The sequence below is a fragment of the Gopherus flavomarginatus genome, chromosome 7 (genome assembly GCF_025201925.1).
Source record: "Gopherus flavomarginatus isolate rGopFla2 chromosome 7, rGopFla2.mat.asm, whole genome shotgun sequence".
Lineage (NCBI taxonomy): Eukaryota > Metazoa > Chordata > Testudines > Testudinidae > Gopherus > Gopherus flavomarginatus.
Genome location: NC_066623.1, coordinates 6,185,674 through 6,212,962, shown reverse-complemented (window position 1 = coordinate 6,212,962; position 27,289 = coordinate 6,185,674). Strand labels below are relative to the sequence as shown.

Below are 27,289 nucleotides of genomic sequence, written 5' to 3'. Positions count from 1 at the left end.
TCAGCACCAAAAGCTAACTTTAAAGCATGGAAAACACAAGAACAATACAATCACTGAGTAATAATAAAGCATGTAGCATTTTCAAACCTTTATTTTTAGAGGGGATTTTACATGATGGTTTTTTTTTTAATTTGTGTGTTTTTTAAAAACTATTTATGCCCAATTATTCATAAATTCAAGCCCTGGGAATTTTAATTTTGCCATTCTGGATCTTCAGTGTCTATCCCACTCCCTTCTCCATCTTCCCTAACGGGAACTAAAATCCAGCACCCCAAACTTTCACCACCAATTGCTTCGCTAAACTTTGGAAAGCCCAATCTTCTAACGTCCTCTGGATACATCTTCCCTCACTTGATGTCTGAAAATCAGGGAGTTAATCCTCTGGGATGGCTTTGCTCTACTTTGAAAGATCTGAAGAACATGTTAGTAAGGAGTCTGAAAAAAATCAAGAGTGGATAAGAAGAGGGAGTAGCTATTTAGCACAGGAACAGGGTTGGTTATTGTAATGTTGTTGTCGAATCAGAGAGCAGAGAAGAATACACCGAGATGGATGAGTGAGCAGAGTATTCTAGTGGTATTCATTAGGCTACTAACAATAGGTTGTTGTCTCTTTTAGCACCGTTAATATTCGTTTAGATCTATATTAGCACCTTGTCCCCAGGGGAAAAAACGAAACAAAAAAGGTTTTAAAATAAAAGGAAACAGGAGGTAAAAAAAAGAGGAGGCAACAGAGAAGGAAGCTGCTGGCTTAGATCACGAGGTCCTTGTCAATGTCCTCTGCAAAAGGAAAGAGAGAAGAAGTTAAGCAAGTCTTCACTAACATTCAGACTGTGCTACATGTAACCCAGGCTAATGCCGTGTGGGTCTTTGTCCCCCTCTAGGGGTGACATCGCACAGAGACGTTAATGACTACTACTGCCTTCAAGCTATCAGACTCACCCCGCTTCCGACTCCTTTCATGTTGGATAACACGGCTGGGAAGGCACGAAGGGGCTGTACAGGAGGAGGAAGAGTCCCCCAGCACAGGCATTGTGCCAGATGCCCTTTGCAAGCTCTGGCACAGGTGTGATGGGGGCAGAGCTGGTCATGGGAGGGGCGTGTTGGGGGAGGGATCACAGCAGATAGCACAGGGGTGGGCAAACTTTTTGGCCTGAGGGCCGCATCTGGTTTCCAAAATTGTATGGAGGGCCGGTTAGGAGAAGCTGTGCCTCCCCAAACAGCCAGGTGTGGCCCAGCCCCTGCTCCCTATCCGACCCCTTCTGGTTCTCACCCTCTGATGGCCCCCCCCGGGACTCTTGCCCCATCCAAGCTCCCTGCCCCCTTACTGCGCTGCCTGGAGCACCAGTGGCTGGCGATGCTACAGCCTAGAGTGACCAGATGTCCTGATTTTATAGGGACAATCCCGATTTCTGGGTCTTTTTCTTATATAGGCTCCTATTACCCCTTACCCCCTGGCCTGATTTTTCACACTTGCTGTCTGGTCACCCTACTACAGCCGTGCTACCCAGACCACCAGGAGCTCGCAGCCCCGCCACCCAGAGCATTGCACCAGCAGCAGGGTGAGCTGAGGCTGTGTAGGAGGGGGGACAGCGGAGGGGGGCTGGGTGCTAGCCTCCCAGGTCAGGAGCTCAGGGGCTGGGCAGAAGGGCCCCATGGGCTGGATGTGGCCCACGGGCCGTAGTTTGCCCACCTCTGATATAGCACATGCTTAATGTAAAGCCACTTTAGCACCCTTCTCCTCCGGAGCTGTGAGTTCTGTGCTGTGAGTTCCCAGGATGGGTCCTTTAGCTCATGTGGTAGAAGTTCCTCCTTTGAGACCCCAATTTCCCAGGGATTCCCAGGTTCTGACTCCACTTCAGATGACCCAATCAGGAGAGTCATTTCACACCAATTTGTTTTTGTGAGGGAGGCAATGATCTGTTGGGTTTGGGTTAAGCTAAGCAATGACTCCCACAGGCAGACAGTCACGCAGCAATAATGACCTATAGGCAAGGTTAAGGGGTGGTCACTCAGGCACTCTCTGAAATAGCAATGGTCGTGTTTTTTGCCTCCGAAGCACTGCCACCTAATCTGATAGTCTTCACTTGCACATGCATTCTTCGGGGCCTGTTATTTGCTATGTATTTGTACAGCACCTTGCACAACTGGGCTTGGCCTGAGGTGCTACCACAGTAGAAATGTTAAATCATAATAAACAAGGCCTCGGTTAGGAATGAATTATCCCACTCCCTTTAAAGCTTACATTGAAGCCATGGGAGTTTGTTGTGCTGGGCACCATCAGTCTAATGAATCCTGTGCAGTTCAGGAGAGACACACCGTCCTTATTAAACAGGACGAGCAGTAATACGAACTAGATCCCTCAGTTCACATCCGCAGTGTTCACATGGGGCAGTTACGATGCAGCGCACTACCGTGGGCTGTGGTTCCCTCCCCTGTAATCCAAACGGCAGGGCTGTGTCTAGACAAAAGCCCTAACGCTGACTCCAGAAGAGGCAGAGCTGGGCCAACGCTGAGCACTTTTGAATATCCCACCACGGAGGAACCAATAGATTTTTTTCTTTCCTGTTCCCATTACCTAAGCTCCTAGGATATTCCCAGCCCTGTTTGCAGCCGGGGCAGAGGTCACCCCGTGTGGAGAGTGTTTTTTGACAAGCAGAGGCATTAATTCTATGCATGCTGTTATTTATTTAGTGCCCAAAGGGTGCCCGCCGCTTTCCGGGCAGACAGGGAAAGGACGCCCCTCACCAGACTTAGTTAATGGTGCACAAATCTCCCCTTGCATTTGCTGCTGCTTTCTCTTTAGTCCTTGGCCAACTGGGATCTCTGAGAGCTGTCTTCGGACTGGTCCCACCCTTCCCTGCATCCTGCCCACCCCTTCCTCTTCTATCCCCAGCTACCGCCGGGGTGGGGCAGCAGCTACTTACTCTCCTTGATGCCGAAGCAGCTGCCCCATTCCTCCAGGGCGATGTACTTGTCGTTGTCCAGGTCGCACTCTTCAAAGAAGCGGGTGGTGCAGTGCTCCATGGGGATGAGAGGCGCTCGGAGTGGGGCCAGCTCGGTGTGGGACAGGTACCTGCCAGGAGAGCCGAGATGGTCTGACCCCAGGCCAGAGTCCCCCCCAACAATGAACCACGGCCTCTCTCTGCTGATGGGGCAGGAAGCGTCGCTGCCCCCTCCCCGTCCCTGTGTGTGGCTTCTGGCACAGTGGGACTGCTAGGGAGGGGTGAGTGGAAGGGGGCGAGCAGTCTTCACAGGGGCATCCCATGGGGCTGCTGTCCCTGCTCAGATTGCTTCTCCCACTTCCCACATCCCCTGTCCTCCTCTGGGCTCCTCTCCACATCCTTCCACCCGAGAATGCCCTTTGGGTCCGCTCCAGGGCCCAATGGAGTTCATGAGAGTCCTTCCATTGGCTTCAGTCTGCGCTGGGCAGTGGCTCATGGCTCACTCCCTGTCTCCTCCTTGGGGCCTGGCTAGAGCAATGCCTTCCCTTGGAAACTGCCCAGCCGGTGTTCAGGGACCTGAGTCCCTCCAGCACTCGCTGGCCACCTGAGCCATCCAGCACTATGCTGACAGCAGCTCAGAGACACGGGTGTTTCTCCTGTGACAGCCCAGCATGCCGGGGCACAGTAAAGGCAGACATGGAGCAAGGAGCTCAGAGGGTTAATGCTGGCTAACAAAGCTCCCCCTCTGCTCCATGTATTTATAGAGCCTTGTCATCTTCATCTTCACGGCAGGGCTTGGCATCCTTTTCCTTGCACAGCCCATTCCTTCCTGCTAGCCTGCCCGAGCTGTGATCCATCGCCATCTGGATCTGAGCCAGGCCTCTCCCCAGCAAAGCTCTGCTTATTGAGCCTTGAATACCTCAGCCAGGCCAGTCCTGAGCCCCCTGGCCTGGCTTGGCTAGTTCACTACAACCCTAACCTATCCCTGTCCTTCCTGCTCCTGTGCTCCTCTGGAGCACAAAACACCTGCGCCCATGTGCCGTGGGTCTGTGATGTGCACAGACGCTCAGGGGCTGGGATAAAACTGAGAAACTCATTGCACTTGTGACTTGATCTGAGCGTGAGCCCAGCAAGCTGGCAGAGAAAGGCCAGGGAATCGACCCCTGGCCCTGGGTGGGAGGGGAGTTCCGTACCCATCAATGGGATGCTGGTCCAGCTGGCCGAATTGCCAGTGCACAGGGAAGATGTACATGTTGTAGTTCTTCTCAAAGTCCCGGGCCAGCAGCTCCACAGTGTGCTCGCCGGCTTCCAGGCGCTTCTCGTTCTCGTGGATCTTCTTAACCTGTTGAAGCAGAGACCTCGTGAAGCTGCCTGGTGGCTGCGGCTGGGAGCCTGCCTCCTGGACAGAGCCGCTGGGGGCGGGGTCACTGTCAGAGGGGGACAAAGAGGCTGGCTGGGCAGGGGGTTGCTCTAGGAAGATGGAGTGCTGACGAGCAAGAGAATTACTAGTGCGTGTGTGAATGGGGGGTGGGGTTTGAACAGCTCACTAGGGTGGACTTTGTGTGCATCCACCAGCCTGCAATTAAGCTGGGATTCAGGGGTGCACCAGCGTGTGCTGGCTGGAATCCACCTTTACACTAGTGTGTGCAGAACTGGGCTGTGTGTGCGCAGAGTGGGGCTCCCTGCAGGCACCAGGGCTCACGGGATTGGGTCACCGCGGGCACCGGGGTGGGCTCCCCACATGTCCACTCACCTTGAGCTTCTGCTTCTCCGTCAGCAGGTTGTTGTCCTCGTCCCGCTCGTACAGGGTGACCAACACGTTCTTGAGCCAGTCGCGCATGCGCAGGGGGAACTCGATCAGCTCTGTGTCCAGGCAGGGAGGAATGTCTGGAACCCAAGCACAGAGCCATCAGCGCGGTGCCCGGCCCAGGCCTCTCCCCTGTGGAGCCCTGCACAGCTTCCTGAGTGGGACCGACCTTCCCTCGGCTGCAGACGGCATCGGTGCATGGAGCGGAGCTGCTCCCACCCTGCCTCTTGGAGCAGGACTCCCATTCAAGACAAAACGTCGCCTCCTCTGCCCTTGAGCTGCTGGGAGGGGCTTCACCTCGGCTCTGCTGTTTGCTGTGGCCTGTTACAGTTTATGTACCCGGGTGTTTTGCTGCTGGGTTCGTGGTTGAATTTCTTCCCCCTGGAGCAGCACCGCTGTCTTGGGCACACTCCACCTCCCTCAGAGCTGCTGGGACCAAACCTTCCACTGAGCCCCACTGCCGGCAGCCCATGAATGATCCAGCCGTGGTGGCAGAAGGGGAAATCTCCTCTAATTCCACCACGAATCTCTGGGCTCTGTGCAAAAACCACCAGGGGAAAATCCTACTGCAGGAAGTCAGAGTAGATGACCATAGCAGTCCCCTCTGGCCTTAACTTAGGAATCCATAAACCTAGTGGCTCTGTGCCTCCCACAGTCAAGCTAGCATAAGCCTGCATTCTGTCTGCAGCGAAACCTCATCCCTTCCCCCCTTGCTTCCCATCCAGCCACCAGAAAAGTTGCCTGGGGCTTTGGTTTATTCACTTGAGCTTTCTACTGCCCCTATTATGAGATGCTGTGAGGGAGTCTGCTGCCTGCAGGGGATGAGGACACTGAGGGAAGCAAAACACGCCAGCCGCTGTGCTGACTAAGCTTGTTTTGGAAAGAGCAAACCACTGATTTATTGGCAAGCTGCAGACACCTGGGCCGGGGGGGGAATGGGAGAGGTGGTAGGAAAACTCTTTATATTTAAAAACAATTCTACAGTTCTTCTTGATCAGCCCCCTGCTCCCAGGGATGTCTTCCTGAATGTCTTCTCCTGCTTGAGGGATCTGCCAGCTGCTGCCACTTATTTCGCACCCGGAGTCCAAACCCTCGGTCTGCTCCCTGCCAATTGATTGCTGTGGAATTTATTCTGCCGCCCACAGAGGATTAAGGATGATCGAGTAGGGAATGAGCAGCAGGAGCAGAGGAAAATCTGATGGCGTACAGATTCCATTCTCCTGCAGTGGTCCCTTGTGGCTAAAGAACATGCAGAGAATTGATCATCTGACATCTGTGTTTTTTGCTAAAGAGATTCAGCATCCCTCCATCAGGTGTCAACGGCCCTAGGTAGTTTCCAGTGTCCTTAAATGCCTGTGAGTTTAGCACCTGGCTCCTGTGCAAAACGGCAGGTCCCTACGTGCAGCCCATGTTGGCTGCTGGTTCTTTGGGCACCAGAGCCTCAAGTTGAAACTCCCACTATCAGCAGGTGGCTGGTGCTGCTCCTAGAAACCCCCTGCAAATGCAAATCAGGGTGCTTCCCGATACAGCCCTGTACACGAAGGGTCTCTGTATGGAGCAGTGTGTGATGAGCAGCTGTCTGCAAGCCTTCCCACCCCTGCCCCCTGAATAACACCAGCTGCAAGAAATCCAGCAGCATATGGCTTAAGGGAGAAGCACTGGATAAAATACAGAGGCCTCATTGTCACCTGGAGTTCTCTGCTGAATTATACTCCTGAGCAGCCTCCTGTGCTCTGCTATTTGCTGTCTAGCACTGAGACACCTTGACCACAATAAGGCTATTGGACAGATCCTGGCTTTGCATCTGAAATGGGCATTCCAGGATGAAACAATCTGCTCCTGATAGGCCACCCATGTTTCAGAAGTGCTGAGCCAGCAAAACGCTTAGCAGTGGGGCTTGTCTAGTGATTGCAATTCCCTCTGCCCTGGCAGCTCCAGTGAGTCTGCAGGCCGCCTTCCCTTTGCATTACATTGTCCCTAGGGCTGGATGTACTGGTTGTGGGGTCTGGGTACGTGGGGTGGTCACGGGCCAGGCTTGGACTGTGGGTAGGACCAAATGGAGAGTACCAGCCAGCAGGGCACGTTGCACTGTTGTCAGCGCCTGTTGCATGTGCTTCTGAGATCAGAGGCTGGGGAGACATGGTGCTGCCTGTGATTGATCCCAGTGGCCTTTCCAAGGATAGATCAGCGGTAGGAAAAAGCACCACCTTTAAGGCCAAATTCTGGCCATTTCCCTGGGAGGAATGCTGGCGCCAGGCTGTAGTGGCCACACAAAGGTACCTCAAGCTCTTGTAGCTGTGCTGGGCAGAGGCAGGGGGCCCAGTCCAATGACACTTATTGCTGCTTCAGAAATGAGTAGCAGAGTCCTGGTCACATCCCCAGCCTGGCTGGTGCTGCGCGCTGGGGCCAGGGAGTGCCACAGGCTGGCGGCATTCTACCTGGGTCCAGGGCGGGTGCCCAGGGGGGCTGAGGGCCAAGGAGGGTCCCAGAAAGCTCTCCTTAACTCATGCAGGAGCAGCCAGACAGTACTGGGCAGGGAAGGTGCTGATGGCTAGGCTGTCACGGTGGTGGAGCTGGACACGGGTACCCATTTAGCATCAGGAAACGCTGCAGGAATGTACGTTCTCCTGGCAGTCCCTGTCTGCTTTCACACTGAGAACTGGGGAGAAATTCATGACCGCAGCCCATTTGGTGGGGCAAGCCCCATCGGGGCCTTAGGGGACAGGGCATGTGCTATCTCATTAAAAGGCAGGATCAGGAACCCCTGGCACGAACAGATGATTGGCCCCCATCAGCCCTAACTGTGGGACCACTCCCCTTAAATGGTTACCTCCTCTCCCAGCTCATGGGTTCTAGTGGTGGGATGGGGAAGGGTCTTTCCTGCAGCCCCTTTGCCCTTTCAGGATTTGATTAGATGGCAGCAGCTGATCCCTAGCCTGTGTGTGCCTGACACCGGGAGCCTATACTCCAGCACCATGGACGAGCTGCAGGGTTGCAAGCCAGACAGTGGAGATAACTGGTTGCTGAGCAGCGGGTAGATGTGTCGTAGACACCTGTTAGGAGCTATGCGGGGGCCGGTTTGCCTCCTTGCTAGTGCAAACTCACATTTGCAGGGCCCAATGTAGTCCAGGTGGAGCTTGTGTCCCTTCTTGGTGCCCTCCAGGGTGCACTTGGTGGCAAAGAAGTGGCAGGAGGACTCATAGGTCTTGTTGTCAGTGCCACACACCTGTGGGGAAGGGGAACAGATCATTAGAGAGACTCCCACGAGTCAGCCTGGCAAACTCTTGGCTCTGACGTCTTCTCTACAGGAACGAGTGCGAGGCAACGAACTTATTTCAAATGGGCCACCAGACTGGGGATTACTGACCGGGGCCACATTCAAACCCGGGACCCAGGGAGACGACACCGTCTCCTATGCTCAGTCTCCTAAGCCATTCAGGGCCTCGGACTGGTCACCATGTGATGTACAGGCAGCAGCTCGGCTTCTCCCATCCTTGTCCTCCTTAATAGCACTTCATTTCTCTGCTCACCTTCTCGAAAAGGCCAACGCTAGGTGGGCAGGTGGAAGGGTCTTGGCACACACACATGGGGGTGTTGTTGTCGTCTACCTCACAGATTTTGCCGTGCTTGCAGTGATGGTTCTGGCAGGGATCTGAAAGAGAGCGGGAAAGCAAAGCTGGATCTGAGCCCAATCCCCCTTCAGGAGGAAGGGGCAGATGTCTCTGGTCCCTGGGCTGGGATGCTGCAGAGCAGGGTGGGGAGTGGGCAGGCAGGGAGTCACTTACTCTCAGCAACGATCTCCTCCACATCCTCGGTGGGCTCCTCAAACTCCCCAACCTCCACCTGGACGGGATTGACTCCGACAGGCTCCTGGAAGACAGATCAGCTCAGCCCTAGCTGTATTCTGATTGGCCAATGGGATACGGCGCACGGTCACTATGGCCAGAATTAGCATGAGAACTCAGAAAGTGACCAGATTTGCAGTGCTGGGTGCTGAGCTAACTGGGAAATCTGACCATGTGCCATTTAGCAGGTCCCACTGACAGAAGGCGGGAGGGGTTCCACACCAAGACCGAAGCCTGGACAGATGATTTACCGCTGGTGATGGGACAATAGATGGGGAGGGCTCTGGGTTACTACAGAGAATTCTACCCAGGTGTCTGGAGGCTGGGTCTTGCCCACATGCTCAGAGTCTATCTATGGGAGGATTGATAGACGTATATAAAATCATGAGTGATGTGAAGAAAGTAAATAAGGAAAAGTTATTTATTTGTTCCCATAATACAAGAACTAGGGGTCACGAAATGAAATTAGTGGGCAGCAGATTTAAAACAAATAAAAGGAAGTTCTTCTTCACATAGCGCACAGTCAACTTGTGGAACTCCTTGCCTGAGGAGATTGTGAAGGCTAGGACTATAACAGGGTTTAAAAGAGAACTGGATAAATTCATGGCTGTTAAGGCCATTAATGGCTATTAGCCAGGATGGGTAAGGAATAGTGTCCCTAGCCTCTGTTTGTCAGAGGGTGGAGATGGATGGCAGGAGAGAGATCACTTGATCATTGCCCGTTAAGTTCACTCCTTCTGGGGCACCTGGCATTGGCCACTGTTGGTAGACAGGATACTGGGCTGGATGGACCTTTGGTCTGACCCGGAATGGCTGTTCTTATGTTCTTATGATCGCCAGTGGGCAACCACGGCCCGTGGGCTGGATCCGGCCCATCAGCCATTTTAATCTAGCCCTCGAGCTCCCACTGGGGACCTGGGTCTGGGACTTGCCCTGCTCTGGCACTCCATCTGGGGAGCAGGGTTGGGGGCCGCTCCGTGTGGCTCCTGGAAGCAGCAACATTGTCCCCCTCCGGCTCCTACACCTAGGGGCAGCCAAGGGGCTGCACTCTGCACGCTGCCCTCTCCTCAAGTGCCGCCCCCAAAGCTCCTATTGGCGGGAACCATGGCCAATGGGAGCTGCAGGGGTGGTGCCTGGGGACGGGGCAGGAAGCAGAGCTGCCTGGCTGCCCCTCCACATAGGAGCCAGAGAAAGATCATGCCGCTGCTTCTGGGAACCGCTTGATGTAAGCGCCGTTCAAAGCCTGCACCTCCTTAGCCTCTCCCATGCCTTAACCCCCTGCTCCAGCCCTGATCCTACCCCACCCTCTGAACCCCTTGGTCCCAGCCCAAAGTACCTTCCTACACCCAAACCCTTCATCCCTAGCCAGAGCCTTTACCCTCGCTGCACCCCACCTCCCTGCTCCAGCCCAGAGCCCCTTCTGCATCCTGAACTCCTCATTTCTGGCCCCACCCCGGAGCCCACACCCTCAACCAGAGCCCTCACCCCCTCCTGCACCCCAACCCCAATTTTGTGAGCATTCATGGCCCACCATACAATTTCTATTCCCAGATGTGGCCCTTGGGCCAAAAAGTTTGCCCACCCCTGCTTTAAACCATGCTTTGAGCATGTCAGTAACTCAGCCAGAGCTTAGGGGTCTGTGAGAGGAGCAGGTGGGCGAGGTTCTGTGGTCTGCAATATGCAGGAGGTCAGACAAGATGATCATGATATTCAATTCTGGCCTTAAAGTCTCTGAGTCTAGGAGCAACTGGAGGAACTCTTCATGTGCTGCTCATACGCCACAAACCCAACAATAGACTCTTAGGGTGGTTTCCTCTCATGGCACATCACAGCATGAGAGAGGCAGAGCCAGTGCCCTGCACAAGCAAAGCAAAAGAGAGCTGAAAGGTCAGTGACCTCGTGTCTTGTGCTAGGTCTGGAATTTATAAGCCAGTGTAGTCAACAGCTCTCAGCAGAGGCCAGGGTGGAAAGGACCCATTTCCTGCCTTCAGGGGGTTGGACGGCTTTGCCCTTGCAGCCTAGCCAATCCAAAATGGGCCTGAGAAGACGTGACCTTCTGGGTCAAGTGCATGTATGTCCAGTGAAGACCCTGTGGGAGTGGGAGCAGTGGTGCTGGGACAGGAGGAAAGGGGGCGGAGAGGTGTACAAGAGAGAGGCAATGCTGTGTCATTTCATACCACAGTTGTAGGATCCTCCACTACTTCAATCTCGTCTGGCAGGGCTTCCTGCTGGAAAGGAGGAAAAAGGGGGAAAGTGCTGTCAGAAATGCGACCTCCCCTACATCTCACATCTCCTGCCCCACGGCCCCTTTTGCACAGCCAAACTCAGAGCCTCGTGCGGACCGGTCAGCATCCTCAGGAAGGGGAACCCTGCCAGCTGGGGAAACTATGAAACTGTGACACCTTTTGTCTCTGTTCCCTGCAGTTTTGCACTTCTGCGCGCTCTGCCTGTATGCAGAGAAGGCAGATGTTTGGTACTCAGAGCTGTGCCCGGCCCTTGTTTGCGTTGTCAATGCACAGCGTCCCCAGAGCCAAATGGGACCTCTCCTGATGGAGAGAGGCAGCCATTCCCGCGTCGTTGACATGGGAGGCAGCCATTTCTCACTCCTTGCTGAACTGCAGGAATTCTTGAGCCCTTGATTAGCGTAATACAAATGTCGTGTGTAGTCTGGCAGGGGCACGTGATGCCCAGCCTGCAGAGGATGAGTGGGGTTCTGTGTCAGAGCTGTGCCAGATAAGAGTTTGGCTTGAAGAAAAGCCTCCCCCCTCTGCTGCCCTCCACGCAGCTCCAGCCCCACTCTCCAACGTAGAACAAGGATATTCATCCCAAAGGGTCTCTGCCTGGGAAGAGGCATTTGGCGGTGTCAGTGAGGCCAAGTCCCCTCCCACACAATTATTAATTACTATTATTATGTTTTAATTCCTTGCATTGCAATAAGAGCCCTGGTCACAGAGCAGGATCCCATTGTGCTAGACGCTGCACTGCACAGATGACCAGAAGGAGAGTCCCTGCCCCACAGAGCTTGTAATCTCAGCTAACTATTCACTTCCTCTCACTCAACGCTCTGGCAGCAGCTCCTTGCTGGCAATGCCTCACCAAATGCACTCCTCCCACCCAGTGGCAGAGTGCCAGTTCGTGGAGAGCCTCCACCTGCAGGCCAATGGGCTAATAACATTCGGGCCTCCCAGCGTGAGGAGGAGAGAGGGGCACCTCCCTGGGCAGCTCCTCTTGGATCTTTGCTTTACTAGTGAAGACCTTCTTAAAATCTGACTTCACAAGGGGCAACAGGTTTCTCCAAAGGCCACTCTCAGAGCACAGCTTGGGCTAGATGCCCCAGTGGACTGGGTTAGTGAATCTGAACTAGTGTCTTAGGAGTTATGCCTGGCTGAGGACGTTCCAGCTCCTTTGACTCACAGTCCGACTGTGCTGGAATTTCAGGTGCCCTCCCTCCCGTGTGGCTCCTGGATCCAAAGTGGTACTGTTCGGAGCAGATCCTGATGGAACGCGCGTTGGTCTTCTGGTCCCTTAATCCTTCACCAGATGTCAGATGGCCTGTAGCCATTTCTGCTTATCCAGGAGGAGCATTTTCTCTCCCTTCCCAGCTATGCCTGGTTATTTCATCCAGAATCAAAGGGGTCAATGTCCGTGCATTCCTACTTTTTGGCCTAGGCCCTGATTTGGGCTGCACCCCCTGTGAAATCTTCTTGCTCTGGGGCATGAGTTTGTGCAGGGGCTTAGAAGGCACATAATCAGTAAGTGCTCCATTCCCAAGGGATTCTGGTCTATTCTCTCACTGGCTTTGGTTCATGGCTTCATTCTAAACCTCCAGCAAAATGGCTCCATGGCTTCCTTCCCTGGACAAGGGTACAGAGGAAGCCAGGAAAGCATTTCATAGGAACCAGTAGATAAAGATCGGGCGGTGACCATAGCACTGCAAGGATGTGGGTGATGGTTGAAGATCAGTTAGGATCTCAAACTTATGGAAAAATGGGCCTTTAGCTCCACCAGCTGTGGAAAAGGGAGTCACAGTGGGGCAATTGCAGTGAGGGTCCATTCAGTGCCATGATGCAGGAGACAGAAGAGGGAGCCCTATAAAAAAAAGCCCACCCAATACAGGATGTACCTTGGCATTTAATGTGGAGGTGTAAGTTAACAACCTTCTACTGGTGGCAGTGCCCCCAGTGGGAGCCCTGGTTCAGGGACTGTCCATTCTGGGAAGGGAAGTTGGTAAGATGAGAATCAGGCACAATACTTACAGGTGCTGCCAGCGCCTTGCCAGCTAGGCAGATAAGGAAGAAGATCCAGGCCCGCATCTTTCAATGAAGCCTGGACAAATGGGAAAGAAAAAGAACAAGGGTTGGATGTTAGCATTACAGAGTGAAGCTTTATCACCTGCAGAATTCACTGCAGGAGGGCGTCTGGGTCACTGATTCCCCGGGCTGGGTCTGGAGAAAGCTTGGATGGAAGGTGGAAAAGGCCTTCGTGAACTAGGAGTCCTGCTAATAACCATGATTTCATGTCTGCAGTGTTTTTCATCCAAGGATCTCAAAGCACTTTACAATTATACAATGGCCAATTACATTCATGGTGAAACAATTGTTTTTTAAATATTCCCGCAAAAAAAATATTGGCTTTTGGGTGAAAAATTGAAATAGAAAACTGTCTTCAGTGGGGGGAAAAAATTGGTTTTTGAACATTGAAATTTTTATGGAAAAAATGTGGTTGGATTTTTGGTTTCTATTTTTTTCCTTGAAACATCAGAAAATTGCAAACAGAATTAAAATATTCAGCAAATATTTATTTTGGGCAAAAAGTTTTTTTTCATTGAAAAAGATTAGACCAGCTCTAGGTATAGCATATAAAACTTCACACAGCATCATATACTGTTCCATTCAGAGAAGAGAAATTAGGGAACAAAGGAGGAAGAATAAGTCAGAGTGCGACAGAATGAGAGAGGGAGAAAGAGAACACTCCAGAATGAAGCTCTAACCTGTTGTAAACCTATAAAACTTTTCCAGAAGTTTTAGAAGTTTCAGGAAGTCCCAGAATTCTCTAAGTTCTTCTCTTTCTACAAGTCATTAGGCCTCAAATCTACCCTGAAGATGTCTACCTTCAAGATTGCAGTAGTGCCCTTTATCTTAAAAGTCAAATGAATCAATCTTGACTGCCTGCATGATTCAATGTAGGCAAACCAATGTCCACCCTTTCTCCTATAAAAGATATTGGAGAACTTACAGTATCTGCATCTCTCTTCCAAGAGGGCTCAGGGGACGTCAGCCTGGGACTCAGTCTTTGTGCGTGTATCTCAGATAAGTTCATGAAGGCTTCCCATTATTTTCCAGGGACCCACCATTGCTCGCTCCCAGGGCTTGTCTACACAGTGAGGGTGAATTTGAAGCGCACTAGTTGCTCGGTACTCCCGGGAAGGACGCTCTCACTGCACACTAGAGCCTCCTCGAGTGGGTCAGCTCATTACACTTCCAAAGCACACTAAGCTAATGTGCACAAAGGAACTTGTAGTGCACCGGAGGAGCATCCCACAAGGAGTCAGTCTGGATTAGTGAGCACGCACCAGCTACTGCAGGCTTTTTCCCCCTTATAGACAAGCCCTTAGCCCCCTCGGTGGGCTCCCGAGGCACTTTCTGCGCTCCATGCACCAGCACAAGCTGAGTCCCAGAATGAACTGACTGCCAAACATGCAGGGACTCCAATATCCCGTCTGGGAAAGTCCCCTGCACTATCGACAGGAGAAGCTGAGCCCAGAGCAGGGCTGGAATTCAGCAGCTGAGGACAATGGCAGGGCATTCTCTGCTCTGCCCCTATCTGCATTAGCAGCCAAACCATCGCCACCCTGTTTGAAAAGACCCTGGGCTGGGGCATCGCCCAGATCATTTTCTTTTTGTACACAGGGCCTTGGTGTTTGCCGAGCATGGCTGCCGATGTGTGAGTGGAGGCAGCTCACCGAGTCCCTGCATTCCCAGAGGGCTGAGATCTTTGTTACCACTCTTAACTCTTTATCTCCTGCTGTTGCATTGAGGCCTGCAACCTGCCTGGCCTCACCCTGCTGAGTATGTGTCCCAGGCCTTAGACAAACAAACGGAGGGAAACCCAGGAGATTGATGCCCTCTGTTGATCCTCAGACTGTTAGAGCAGGGACTGCAGCAGTGCAGGCTACCTCCTCCCCCTATGCTGCCCTGCCCATGGGCCTCAAAACTGACTCAGTGAGACTTCGAGAGGACTCTGTGTTGTGTCCCACGCCGGGGGGGGGGGCTTGACACCAGCTTTGCACCCTGCAGATGCTGGGCTGCTCCAGGGACCAGAGTGGTGTAAGTTAGAGCATCCTGGACTGCCAATGGGCCTTCAAACCACCATTTGCACTGCTGCAACCTAACCCTGCCTGCAACAGGGATACACTGCACCAATGCAAGCCCTGGCTAAGGGGAGCTTGTTTACATGGGGGTTGGAATGGTGTGTCTGAACCCGTGGCCATCAGTGGCTGTAACTGGAGCTAATCCCCAGGGTAAGTGAGAGGTGAACAAGTCCTGTGTTTTAGGAGGGGACAATCAAGAGTCCTTCTCAATGTCTGTCTGTCTTTTAGCAGCTCGGGGATGATGGCTCCTACGTAGCCCTGCCCTGCCAAAAAGCTAAGGGCCGAAGACCCATCTAAGCAAGGCTGGCTTAACTCGGATAGAGTCTATTGCTCTTTTCTTACCTAAAACAAAGTTGGAGCATCTGCCTTTCCTGAAAAAGAGGAGATGGAAGCTCACCGGATTACACTGAGCTGTGCCTTCGTTGCCCAGAAAGGCACTCTCTGCTATGGCTCACTGCTTAGCTAAATGTAGCTGCATGACTATTTAATTCACCAATGTGTTACTCCTGCCGGGATCACTTCACTATTCCATTGGCCGAAGAAGAATGCCCTATAAATTTCCAATACACAAAATGATATCTCACCTATTCACAGACCGGCCTGTTTTCATGCTCTTTAAAATGCAGGATGTTTTAGCTACAGGTATATTGAAATCTATTTAAAATAGCGTGCAGGCCTGTAGCTTAAGTGGGAAAACTGGCTGACCATGTACTATTTCCCAATTTACAGACCGTTACATATTATACACAGATGTGACAGAGGTATGTATATACTCCCCGCCTGGGATACAAGAGCGCAGTGGTAATGTGGATTTCGGTGGGTCTGGAAGGTACGCTGCACAGTAGCCAATGGATATAGCACAGCAGCTGGCATTTCGGTATCCAAGGCTCTTGTGCTGAGAAGTAGGCGGCGGGGGGAATCTATTTCCTGTGGCTTGGCTGCTGCTTAGTGCATACAGGGTCCTCCCTCCACCCCCATCCTCCTGTTCTGTACACCAAGTCCCTTCCTCTCTCCTTTATTTGCTCTGGAGACTGCTGAAAGCTCTCCCCGTCACTGCCAAGACCTGAAGCTGAGGTCACTAGTTCTTCCCCTTTTGATGGGCATTTTGGGTGGAAAAGTACAGCCGATTCTGGCTGTTTCCTCCATCGCCGCCGTCCCCTGGCTTGTGAGGGCTTTTCTTCTGTGTCTCCTAACAGGGGTTGTTTGGCTTGGAAGTTGCCTTTTGCTTCATTTCTGTCTCAGGCATGGAAACTTCTCTGTGCTGAGCAAAGAGGAAGGGGGAGTTGAATGGGGAGAATGGACTTGCATTAAAAATGTGCAGCCCCCAAACCAACCTGGATTGCATGTAGATCATGTCCCCATCTCTAAACCCGGACAACAACAGGGGATTGTGCTGTGCTGGGGTCTCTGAATCGGATGCTCACTAGAAGCCAGGAGACGCTCTGAGGTCCCACTGTTGTGTTTGGAGGAAGGGGGAACTTGAATAAATTCTCCAGGCAAACAAGCACGGCATAGACGTCTCGCGCCAGAGGCAGGAAAACAAGTTTATTTAAAAAACAAAATTAAAATAAACTCTCATAAACCCCCAGCCTTCGAGAGAAGCTGCAGTGAGACTTTGCCCTGAGGAATTTCAGGGTCTGGAAGACCCGAGCTCCTTTGCAATGTGATGAATGGCCCTTGCTAAATGATGAGTGGGATGGATCACTTGATGATTACCGGTTCTGTTCATTCCCTCTGAAGCAGCTGGGATTGATCACTGTCAGAAGACAGGATACTGGGCTAGATGGACCTTTGGTCTGACCCAATATGGCCATTCTTATGTGATAATATAGCCCCTCGGCAGCAGTTCAGTGGCTCTGCACTCCAAGGTTTTCCACCACAGTGTGAGTCCATGGAGGATACTTTCCCACTTTCTCTACCTACCATGGAGAGGACAGGAGCAGCACAATCTTCTTTGCAGGCTCTCAGGGTATCTATTCATCCCACCACGTCCAATGCATGTTCCTGTCTCCAGTAAATTCCACACTGGGTTTCAGCAGATGATGATGCTGAGTCTGTGACCAGACTCTGAGGACAGGTCAAGGTGAGGATGACTTGAAAGCCCTTATGAGATGAGAAAGGATCTTCTGAAAAAGCCTGGGGGGCATCCCAGGAGCTCAGTGACCTGGGCTACCATGAGGGACCTGACAGGAATCCCTTGCTCTGAGCCGGCCCTGGTTGGAAGTGCCTTGAAGCAGCAGAGGGAGAGAGACCCTCACAGTGTTTGGCATTCACCTCTCTGAAGTATTTGGACTTGGCATTTCTGGGCTCCGCACTTGCACTTCACTCTCCTCAGCCCTTAGGACTGGGCATTAGAGGCAGAGGTGAAGGGATGTAGCACAGGGATATTTTGGAGGGGATAAAACAGGGCTGCTGCTGAGATCTAGCATTTCAAAGGCTCCGTTCCCGCCCAGTCCTCAAGGAACAAATGAAGAAAAGGAAGCTGCTTGTGATGGAGCAGGGGCTGTCTGTGTGGGGAGTGGGAGAGCAGGGGAGGACTTTAGGGGATGGACGATACCGGAGCCTGTAACCTGAGCTAGGTAAGGGAGGGGAAAGGTCAACACCTTTGCCCGGGAAGGGGTCAAAGGAAGGGAGTGGCAGGAGGGAAGCAGTTTGAGTTTGGGCTTGGGGCTGTGTGGGTGGAATTCAGGGTATCCTAGCTGGGATCCAAGCACCCTGAAAGCCCAGAAGGACTCGATGGAGGGGTCCTGACTGTGCCTGCAAGCTCTGCTGTAACCTGTGTTCCTGTTGTCCAATAAACCTTCTGTTTTACTGGCTGGCTAAGAGTCACTGTGGGTCCCAGGAAGAGGGGTGCAGGACTGGACTCCCCACACTCCGTGACACTGCTCAAGCAGCATCACGCATAGAACAGCCTGGGTCAGACCAATGGTCTCTCTAGCCCAGTATCCTCTCTCTAAGAGTGTCCCATACCAGAGCTTCAGGGGAAAACACCAACAACCAGGATCCCTCCTCTCCCCCCAGCATTGCTGCTGAACTCCAGGTGGGCCTGGGAAGAAGATGGTGTCACCTCCTGTGAATTTCAATGGCTGATCCACACACAGGGCTGCCCAGAGAATTCAGGGGACCTGAGGTCTTTGGCGGCGGGGGGCCCCTGCCCCCGAATTGCTGCCAAAGACCCGGCACTTCGGTGGTGGGTCCCAGGGCGGAAGGACCCCCCTGCCACCACATTGCCGCCAAAGACCCTGAGCGGAAGAAGCTCCGGGGGCCTAGGCCCCCCAAGAGTTTTCTGGGGCCCCCGGAGTGAATGATGGACCCCGCTCCAGGGGCCCCAAAAAACTCTCGTGGGGGCCCCTGCGAGGCCCAGGGCCTGGGGCAAATTGCCCCACTTGCCCCCCTGTCTGAGTGGCCCTGCCCACACCCAGCTCTTATCCAGGATCACCAGGCCTCTGTTGCTCATGAACAAGGCTGGCTTCCTGGCAGCCGTGGTCATGACTTGCTGAGTTGCTCATCCAGAACAGCTGGCACCATTCCTACTGAACCAGCTAGGCTACATTTGAATATCATCATAGAATCATAGACTATCAGGATTGGAAGAGATCTCAGGATGTCATCTAGTCCAACCCTCTGCTCAAAGCAGGACCAATCCCCAACTAAATCATCCCAGCCAGGGCTTTGTCAAGCCTGACCTTAAAAACCTCTAAGAAGGAGATTCCACCACCTCCCTTGGTAACCCATTCCAGTGCTTCACAACTCTCCTAGTGAAAAAGTTTTTCCTAATATCCAATCTAAACCTCCTCCACTGTAACTTGAGACCATTACTCCTTGTTCTGTCATCTGGTACCACCGAGAACAGTCAAGATCCATCCTCTTTGGAACCCCCTCTCAGATAGTTGAAAACAGCTATCAAATCCCCCCTCATTCTTCTCTTCTGCAGACTAAATAACCCCAGTTCCCTCTGCGTCTCCTCATAAGTCATGTGCTCCAGCCCCCTCATCATTTTCTTTGCCCTCTGCTGGACTCTTTCCAATTTTTCTACATTCTTCTTAAGTGTGGGGCCCAAAACTGGACACAGTACTCCAGATGAGGCCTCACCAATGTCGAATAGAGGGGAATGATCATGTCCCTTGATCTAATGGCGATGCCCCTAATGTTGCTGATAGGTCTGGGTATAAACAAACCGACTGGCTAATTGACAAGGTGTTGGGGCAGCCAAAGCTAAAAATGGCAGGAACCCCTGGATGAATTTATCCCCTGAATCTTGTCACAAACCTGCATTTTGTTGTTACTGTTTATGGTGTTTATTATGGTGGTGAACCGAGAATGGGGCCATGTTGCGCTGGGCACGGTTCAAACCCAGCACAGCTGAGATTCCAGGAGCCTGATTCCATGCTCTGACTCTCAGGAGGTGCAGTCCGGGAGTGGCAGATGGAGAAGAGAGGGGCAATGATGACCAATGGCTACGTTTGCACCTCCCTCGGGCTGGGCTGCTCCAGGATCAGCCAGGACTATTCTAATTCACAGCAGCTGCCGTGTATGGCAGCCTATAATCTGCTCTGCAGCTCAGAATAGCCAAGCTTTGGACATGCTCCCACTTTCCATGACACACTTCCTCTCGTTCCTGGCCATGCCCTTGCCATGCCCCTATGGGAGCTGCACAGCAGGGCCACCTCTGTTGGCCTTATGCTGCCCCTGTGCTGGGGAGAACTCCTCTGCAGTTCAAATCCCCTCTACTCCACAAGGTGGCAGAAAGGTTTGGGGGAACCAGGGAAGAGGCAGAATCTGTCCCATTGTCTTTCAATTTGTCCACGAATTTACTGCTGCCTTTGTGTTGGGGATCAGAAGTGTCTGTCGTTTGCCTGTCTGCCTTTCTCAAGTGGCTGTTACTACAATATCTAGGTGCTCTGCATTATCATCTTGTGGCAGACTCGTATTGTCTCCCCTCTTGGCCTGGTTTCACTCTTTCTCTGCTCAGCTGGACCCATTTGGCCTCCCCAGGACTAGCACCTCTCCTCATCCTCATCTCTAACAGATCCTGCTGTTCTCCTGACCTTCACCACCCCTCTTTGCTGCTGCCACTGCTCCTTAGACTTCATTCTCCTACATGCTTGAATTTCGCCATCCATCTGCCACAGTCCTGGTCCCACAGGGCTGCACATTCCAGATACTTCCCTGTCTTTATTTACAGAAAGGCAGTGTGGTCTAGGGGCTAGGACACTGGACTGGGACCCAAGAAACCTGCTTGCTATTCCTAGCCAGGCCATTAACCTACTGTGTGACCTTGGGCAAGTCAATTCACCACTCTGTGCCTCAGTTTCCCCTCCCACCCTACCCTCTGTGGGGCAGACTGTTTTGTTCTGTGTCTACACAATGCCTAGTGAAATGGGGTCCTTGATCTCAATTATCATAATATAAAGGATAATGCACTCGTGCTATTGATGCCGGATTTTTTTTTTTATTGGGAGGGTTTTATTTTGCCAGCAAGAGTTGTGCATAAACCAGGATTTTGCTAGTGAAATATCATCACTGTTAAACCCTGAGTATGAGTCCTAGCTCCTACCCTCGGATACCTTACATTAATGAGGAACTAGGCATAGATCCCACTTGTTCATCCAAAAAGACAGTCCTATATTCCTCCCTGGGAATGTTACTTTAGGAGCATAAGGGGATCAGGACTTGCTCTGCTAAACTCAGGCAATGCTGACTGCTCTGTATCCGCTCACCCAAACCTCTAACATAACTCATCAGGACTAGCCATGAGCCTGTGTTCTCATCTTTCCTAATCTGAATCACAGCTGCCACGTTTCACTCCTGAGGTGGCTGCACTTTGCTGGTTGGCAGAGTGATTCCAATAGATACAATGCATAAAAACAGGTTGTTACACATATAAAGCACTTTGGGTCAAATTTACCCCTCTCTAACACAAGGCCCAAACAACACCTGGGTCCCACTTAAACCCTTTGAGAAAGCCATTTGGATAGGAGTCACCATGTAAAGATACGATCATCATTAGCTTAGCTCTCTCCTGAACCAATCACCTTTCTTTCGCCACTGTTTGAAATCTATGCATACTGCAAATAAAGTTGGAAGAGCACAAGAGTTTAGAGGGACAAAGCTTCCTCTAAGGCAACTTTGTCTTGGTGTGAGGTCACAGAATTCACCCCCAGATGTGGGAACTCTTCGGAGGCTGGCCTCTACCTCGTTGGTATGTTTTTGTTAGCTCATAACAGAGGCTAGCAAAGAAGTTGCCAGGCTCTTTATCATCTGTTCTGTCTAACAGACCCTCAAACTGGAGGGCTCAGACATCTGCAGGCACTGGGCCAGCAAAAGAGGTTTGGTGATGGAAGGGCAGAGTCTCATGGTCAGGAACAAAAATAAATCCACATCTCACTTCAAATTAGGCTCAAAACGGCAACTCCTTTACTGCTTTGAAGCAGCTCAGTTTTTCAAGTCTATGTTATGTTTTAGTTTCTTTGGTTTGTTGATTTTAAAATAATCAAAAAGCTTCCCCCCCTCCATCCCCCATTACATCCTGAAATACGGGGTAGATTCTACACTGCATTTATTTTATATTGTTTTATTGTTTTCGGACAACTCATTTTGCACTGAGTTCTCATCAGAAGTAAGTGACTCTGAGGAGACAGAACCCAAGTATCTTTTGCCCGCCTCTGCCTCTCCACTCTCTGGATGTTCCCCTGGAGGACGAGAAGGAACATCTGGGGGTGGAACAGCTGGACAGCTTTTCCAGAAGGGAGCCATTTGGAAGCTATGACGTAGTCCATGTGGCAGACGCCCTGCCTAGGCCAAGGTTACATAAGTCCCATAGGATGCCACGTTTAGTTCTGGGTGCGGGGAGGAGAACGGTGCTGCTCAGCCTATGAGAGGACTCCCCCTGGAGTCCAGTTCAAGATATGCAGACAGGACAGAAAATCCCAACCCTCCTCCAGGCTGAATACGTGATGCACCAGTTTAGTGCTTTGAATAAAATCTCTCAGTGCCTGCCCCTGCTCCATTGACAGTCCACGGGAGTTTTGGCATAGAGCTCAGTGGGAGCTGGAGCTGGCATTTGGTGAGCCTGGAATTGATCATCTGGCTGAGTTTCTTGACCTGGGGCAACATCCCCCACCTCCCATACACACACACTCCACTCACATAACACAGACCAGTCTGAGTGCAGGCTGGAGTTACAAGAACAGCATTGACATCTGTGGGCAGCAGTCTCCAGCTGATAGCTCAGGATCCCAGGTGAGCTGCTAGGGACTAGGGAGGTTGTTGGTTAATGTATGGTTTGATGGTACCATTTTTTGCAAACTGGATGATCAACACATTTTAGATGTAACTGCAGTTCAATTCCATCTGCTGGAACAGCTAAGAAACAGATGAATGTAAAGATATATATCTCCATTCTCTGCTAGTGATGTCCTTCAGGAGTCTAGGCAAACCTATTGCTATTATAGCATATACTGCAGCTGTGGCTGAGAGGAGAGAGTGTGGTCTAGTGGTTATAGAAGCTAGGTTAGTCAGGTGATATGGGTTTCCTTTCTGACTCTGCGCCAGATTAGCTTTGTGATTTTGGGCAAAATCACGTTAGCCACTCCCTGCCTCAGTGTCCTCTCTGTAAAATGGTGCTAATAATACTCACCTCCCTTTCTCAAGCTCTTTAGGGTCAGCATATGAAAGGTGCAAGATATCGTGTGTTACTAATATTGCATTAGTATTTGTTAGTGATCAACGGCTCTGCAGTGTCTATAATAAATTGCAGCTCCTCAGATCAAATAAAAGGGGATGAAGATACCAGTGAAAAAAGGCCAGTATATTGAAGTATAGCCAGACCAAGCACGTCAAGATACAGGAGGAAAACAACCATTACATAAACATAATGGGAGCACTGTGAAGCCACCGTGGTAGCAAAGCCCGAGCCATGCGAACAAGGCTCTTTTCAATTTGATTTAACAGATCGGTTCTGGGATAAAACCAGGGTTAGACTGTCGCTGGTTTGCCAGTAGTTTTGATCAGGTCCCTGTTCAGATCCCATGCCACCTACGCCAGCCAGCCCAGCTGTTCCACTTGGGGCTGTCAGCACTCAGCACCAAATCTCGAGAGAGAAGAAGCAGGAAATTGGGGTTGGATGGAAGCTGGGATGATTCCCAACACCTGCAGAAACGCACTCCAACTTACCAGCACACTCACTCCGGCACCACACTTAGAGCCAGGGGGAAAGGCGGCAGCTACGTCCTCAGATTAAGGCTGACGAATGGCTTGTCCATAAACAAAAAAATGGTTCTGCTATAGGGATACCAGATTAGTTAAAGTGGTACAAACCCTCGAGTGTGGATGCAGGAACACTGGGATAATGGTGCTTTAAAAGGCACAGATTATTCCTCTTTCCTCACAGGAATAAGGTGGAACAGTATAAGCACCTTTATCTTGATGTAACTTTGTCCACATGAGAGGTTGTGCTGATTTAACTAGTTTAGTAGAAAATCGCACCCCCTTGTGGGAATAGTTAAATTGATCCCAAAACGGTGTAGACCAGGCCTAGGCTATCAGTCAGGTGGAATTAACAGCCACTCAGTTTAGCCATGGCTCTGGTAATTGAGCCAACTGTGTCACTGCCACATGTAACAGTGACTTGTTAATTTCTCTTGAAGCGCCATTGAAGAGAGGGTTTGAAAGCAGCCCGGGTCAGAGAGGACTTTCCAGGGACCTTGGCAGTCGAACTGTAGAGTGCTCTCAGGAGGCTCACAACATCAGGCAGGATCGAGCCCTCTGTGAGCAACCTCTCTGACTCGGTTGCTTCAGGAGGTAGATGTGATCCGTCTATCAAGCTCTGACCCTTCTAGGGCTAGATGGATGGGTTTAGCTTGGGAGAGGCAAAGTCAACTTCTCCACTGTTCATTTCAGCAGGACCCTTGTGGAGCCGGGCACTACCTAGCATGAGTAAGAGGGCAGAATTGGGCTCTATTTTCTGATCCGTTTCTTGGACTAAGCTACCCCATATAAGGAAACAAAGTAACGTTGAATCCTTCCCCTTGAATTACTGCCCTCTGCCTGGGACACAGTCCCCCGATGAGGCAGAAAATACTCTTTCACTTGGGCCAGACTCCCATCCTCATTCAAACCAAATGCAGCATTACTAGGCTGACGGTGTCATTCACTTCAGAATAAGGAGATTTCAGTGCTTATTCCAAAAATACCCAGGCCCTGTTGCCTCCTTAGGCCTTAGAATGAACCAGCTTGCACACACTTGCAGGAGAAGACTAGAAAGGAGGAAGGGGAAAGATGAAGAGATGGCCTATTAAAGCCTTTTGGATGCTGCACAGAGACACCCTTGGACTTTGCTGCTTCCAGATAGGGTGACTAGACAGCAAATGTGAAAAATCGGGACGGGGGGTTGGGGTGCGGGGTAATAGGAGCCTATATAAGAAAAAGACCCCAAAATTGGGACTGTTCCGATTTTGGTCACCCCACTTCTAGACAGGTTGTAAAGGCTCAGAAGAACATTCCCCCAAGGTCCCTCTGAACATCCCCTCCCTGCCTTCAGCAGCTTGTCTGAGCGATAAAGGCTCTACATCCTGGCTCCAGCAGAGGACCCTGCAAGGGTTTCCATGGGAGCCAGCATTCCAGTGGGGGTGAGTCATGCCAGAGAAGAGGGCTTACAGGAGGTGGGGCTTGCAAAAAAGTTTGAAAAGTTGGTCCTCCTCTTTCTCTCCTTCCTCCCCCCACCCATCTCCTGCCTCTGCCTATGTGGCAGACAATGCTTTGTTTTAACTCTTTCACAGAACACTGCAGCCATTTACTTCCATTTAAAGCTATTCCCCCCACCCCATCTCTTCCACCCTTCCAGGAGAACAATCTGTTGCAGTTTTCAGTCTGTTCCTTTAGGTTTGTTTGGTTTTTTTTTCCGGGTGTTTTAACTTGATAATAAAGACAAAATATTCAAATTCAAATTCACTGGAAGATCTTGCCCTTCAGTCTGAATGGGAATTTAGTCACCATCCAGCTGAATTTTCTTTTCTTTGCAGTAATACTGTGTCCATGCTTCTGAAACAAAGTTTTTCTTCTGGGTTGTGGGGGAGGCAGTTGGACTGCTAAGGCAGCTGCTGCCTTTGAAGGAAACAAGTGGTTTGTTCTTTTGGACAAACATAAATAACTGGAGTGTCTGATCGTTATTTTTAATGCCCCTCAACTGGGCTTTTTTTAAAAAAAACAAACCCCCTAAATTCTGTTTTCTCTCCTGCTATCCCTGTCCTTTACAATTTAGCTAGAATTAAACAAAACTATTAGAGGGATAAGAAGAACCTGACATAATTTCAAAAGCTACTTGGAAGAAAAAGAATGAATAGAATATCTTTCTTTGAAGGAAAAAGAAAAAAGAAGTAAATGTAGTAAAAAGAGTTCAGGAGAACAAAATCTGCAAAACTTTGTTTTTCCAAACGCATGGGACACCAAGGTATCAAATGACAGTATGCCGCCCCAGGACTTAATTAATCAATGCTGATTTATAACTAAATCTGATTCTCAGTGCAATAAATGTGACATGCCTGCAAGCTGGTACTTCACCTCTCTCTAAACAAATAAATAAACAGATATCTATTTATAGCTACTGAAAAACAAAAGAAAGGAACAAGGATAAACAGAACCAGCTCAGAAAAGACTGCAAACTCATATACAGTATTTCTGATCTCATAACAGTTAACACTGTTAATCTGCAACTGAAAGGTAATAAGGTTTTCAGCTCTGGAGGAGAAAGAATTCAGTGAGTTTTAGACAGATAGATAGAGGGAGTGTCTGGGGATAGATAGATAGATAGATAGATAGATAAAGCATTGGTTTATCAACAGAACCAAGCATGCCCCCTCTGTCTAGGAATAATGGGCAGAACTTTCTGTACTGATAACAGTTCAGATCCCTGTGTTAGATGCTTTGCAGGAATTGACCAGATTAGCAATAATGAAGTGATGAGAAATAATTGAAACAGAGAAAGAGCAGGGAGAAGGGTTTTGTGCCATACCTCGCAGACAGGGCAGTAGAGATGAGAAAACTTCAGGCTCTCTGAAGGTCTGAAGGAATCTGAACGTTTTAGAACCAAGCAAGAGGAAACCGTTCAGTGCACTGGGCAGGGTTTCTGTCGCCCTCTCTCCTCCTCCTCCTCTATGTTTTCCAATTCTGTCTCTTGCTCTGCTTCACTTTCTCTCGGGTGGGCTGTCCTAACTCTCCCTCTCCCCTGTTTCCTCCCAAAATGTATTCTGAGTCCACAGCCTAAATTCAAACCATAAGACCAGAGCAATCAGAGAAAAATGGGGCTGTTAGAGGATTCCCAGGGATGCCCATTTTCAGCTGAGCCATCGCCTGCAGTATTGCAATGAGTTTGCCAGTTCTCTGGGGGCAGGCACTGTGTCTATGCCTAGGTTTGCGTAGTGCACAGGACAGTGGGGCCCTCATGCCCCTTGCAGTGCCTGTGTTCTTCCGTCATACAAATATTAAAAACTGTTAGTAAAAACATTCCAGTTTGGATCAGTTTGATGGCTTAGTCCATCCTATGGGATTCCTAACGGGATAGAACATGAGGCTTTCTGAGTGCTTGGACGATGTTGTCTGTTCTTGTGGCCAGTTCTCTGAAAACATCTGCTCAACATGCAGTGGCAGTCAGAAAAGTGAACAATGTTAGGAAGCACTAGAAAAGGGATAGGTGATAAGAAAATATCATAATGCTACTATATAAATCCATGGTACGTCCACACCTTGAATGCTGCATGCAGTGCTGGTCAGCCCATCACAAAAATTATATTTTAGAATTGGGAAAGTACAGAGAAGGATGACAAAAACAATTAGGGAGATGGAATAGCTTCTATATGAGGAGAGATTGAAAAGACTGGGACTGTTCAGCTTGGAAAAGAGGCAACTAAGAGGGGCTGTGATAGAAGTCTATACATGAATGGTGTGGCGAAAGTGAATAAGGGAGTGTTATTTACCCCTTCACATAACACATGAACCAGAGGTCACCCAATGAAATGAATAGGCAGCGGGTTTAAAACAAACAGAAGGAAGTACTACTTCACACAGCTCAGTGAACCTGTGGAACTTGTTGCCTGGGGATCTTGCAAAGGCCAAAAGTATAACTGGGTTCAAAAAAAGAATAAGATAAGTTCATGGAGGATCAGTCCATCAATGACTATTGGCCAGGGTAGGTGTGGGTGTCCCTAAATCTCTGACTACTAGAAGATGGGACTGGACAACAGGGGATGGATCACTTGATAAATGCCCCATTCTGTTCACTCTGCCTGAAGCATCTAGCACCGGCCACTGTTGGGAGACAGGGCACTGG

The 27,289-nt window shown here is 50.6% G+C and overlaps 1 protein-coding gene across 2 annotated transcripts; it reads right to left on the bottom strand.

The window, feature by feature from the left end:
* Window positions 1-26,120, bottom strand: SPARC (secreted protein acidic and cysteine rich). Of its 2 annotated transcripts, none has more exons than XM_050961626.1 (10): window positions 25,976-26,120; window positions 12,851-12,920; window positions 10,772-10,819; window positions 8,535-8,619; window positions 8,280-8,401; window positions 7,855-7,975; window positions 4,696-4,829; window positions 4,136-4,284; window positions 2,925-3,073; window positions 1-777 (listed from the first exon to the last, which is right to left on the bottom strand). In XM_050961626.1, exons 2-10 carry the CDS (start codon window positions 12,905-12,907, stop codon window positions 749-751), a joined length of 894 nt encoding a protein of 297 aa, XP_050817583.1. In that variant the 5' UTR covers window positions 12,908-12,920; window positions 25,976-26,120; the 3' UTR covers window positions 1-748. The 2 variants fall into 2 exon arrangements, with proteins under 2 accessions (XP_050817583.1, XP_050817582.1); XM_050961625.1 differs by having other exon boundaries at window positions 10,772-10,822; window positions 25,976-26,119.
* Window positions 26,121-27,289: the final 1,169 nt, after the last annotated feature.

What these genes read in the sequence shown, in the direction of transcription:
- SPARC (XM_050961625.1), bottom strand. Translation starts at nt 12,907, where the DNA reads ATGCGGGCCTGGATCTTCTTCCTTATCTGCCTAGCTGGCAAGGCGCTG. An exon ending in GCGTTGGCCTTTTCGAGAAG is followed by an intron (nt 7,976 to 8,279) that starts GTGAGCAGAGAA and finishes CCTTCCCCACAG; the next exon opens with GTGTGTGGCACTGACAACAA. An exon ending in CTGCTTCGGCATCAAGGAGA is followed by an intron (nt 778 to 2,924) that starts GTAAGTAGCTGC and finishes TTCCTTTTGCAG; the next exon opens with AGGACATTGACAAGGACCTC.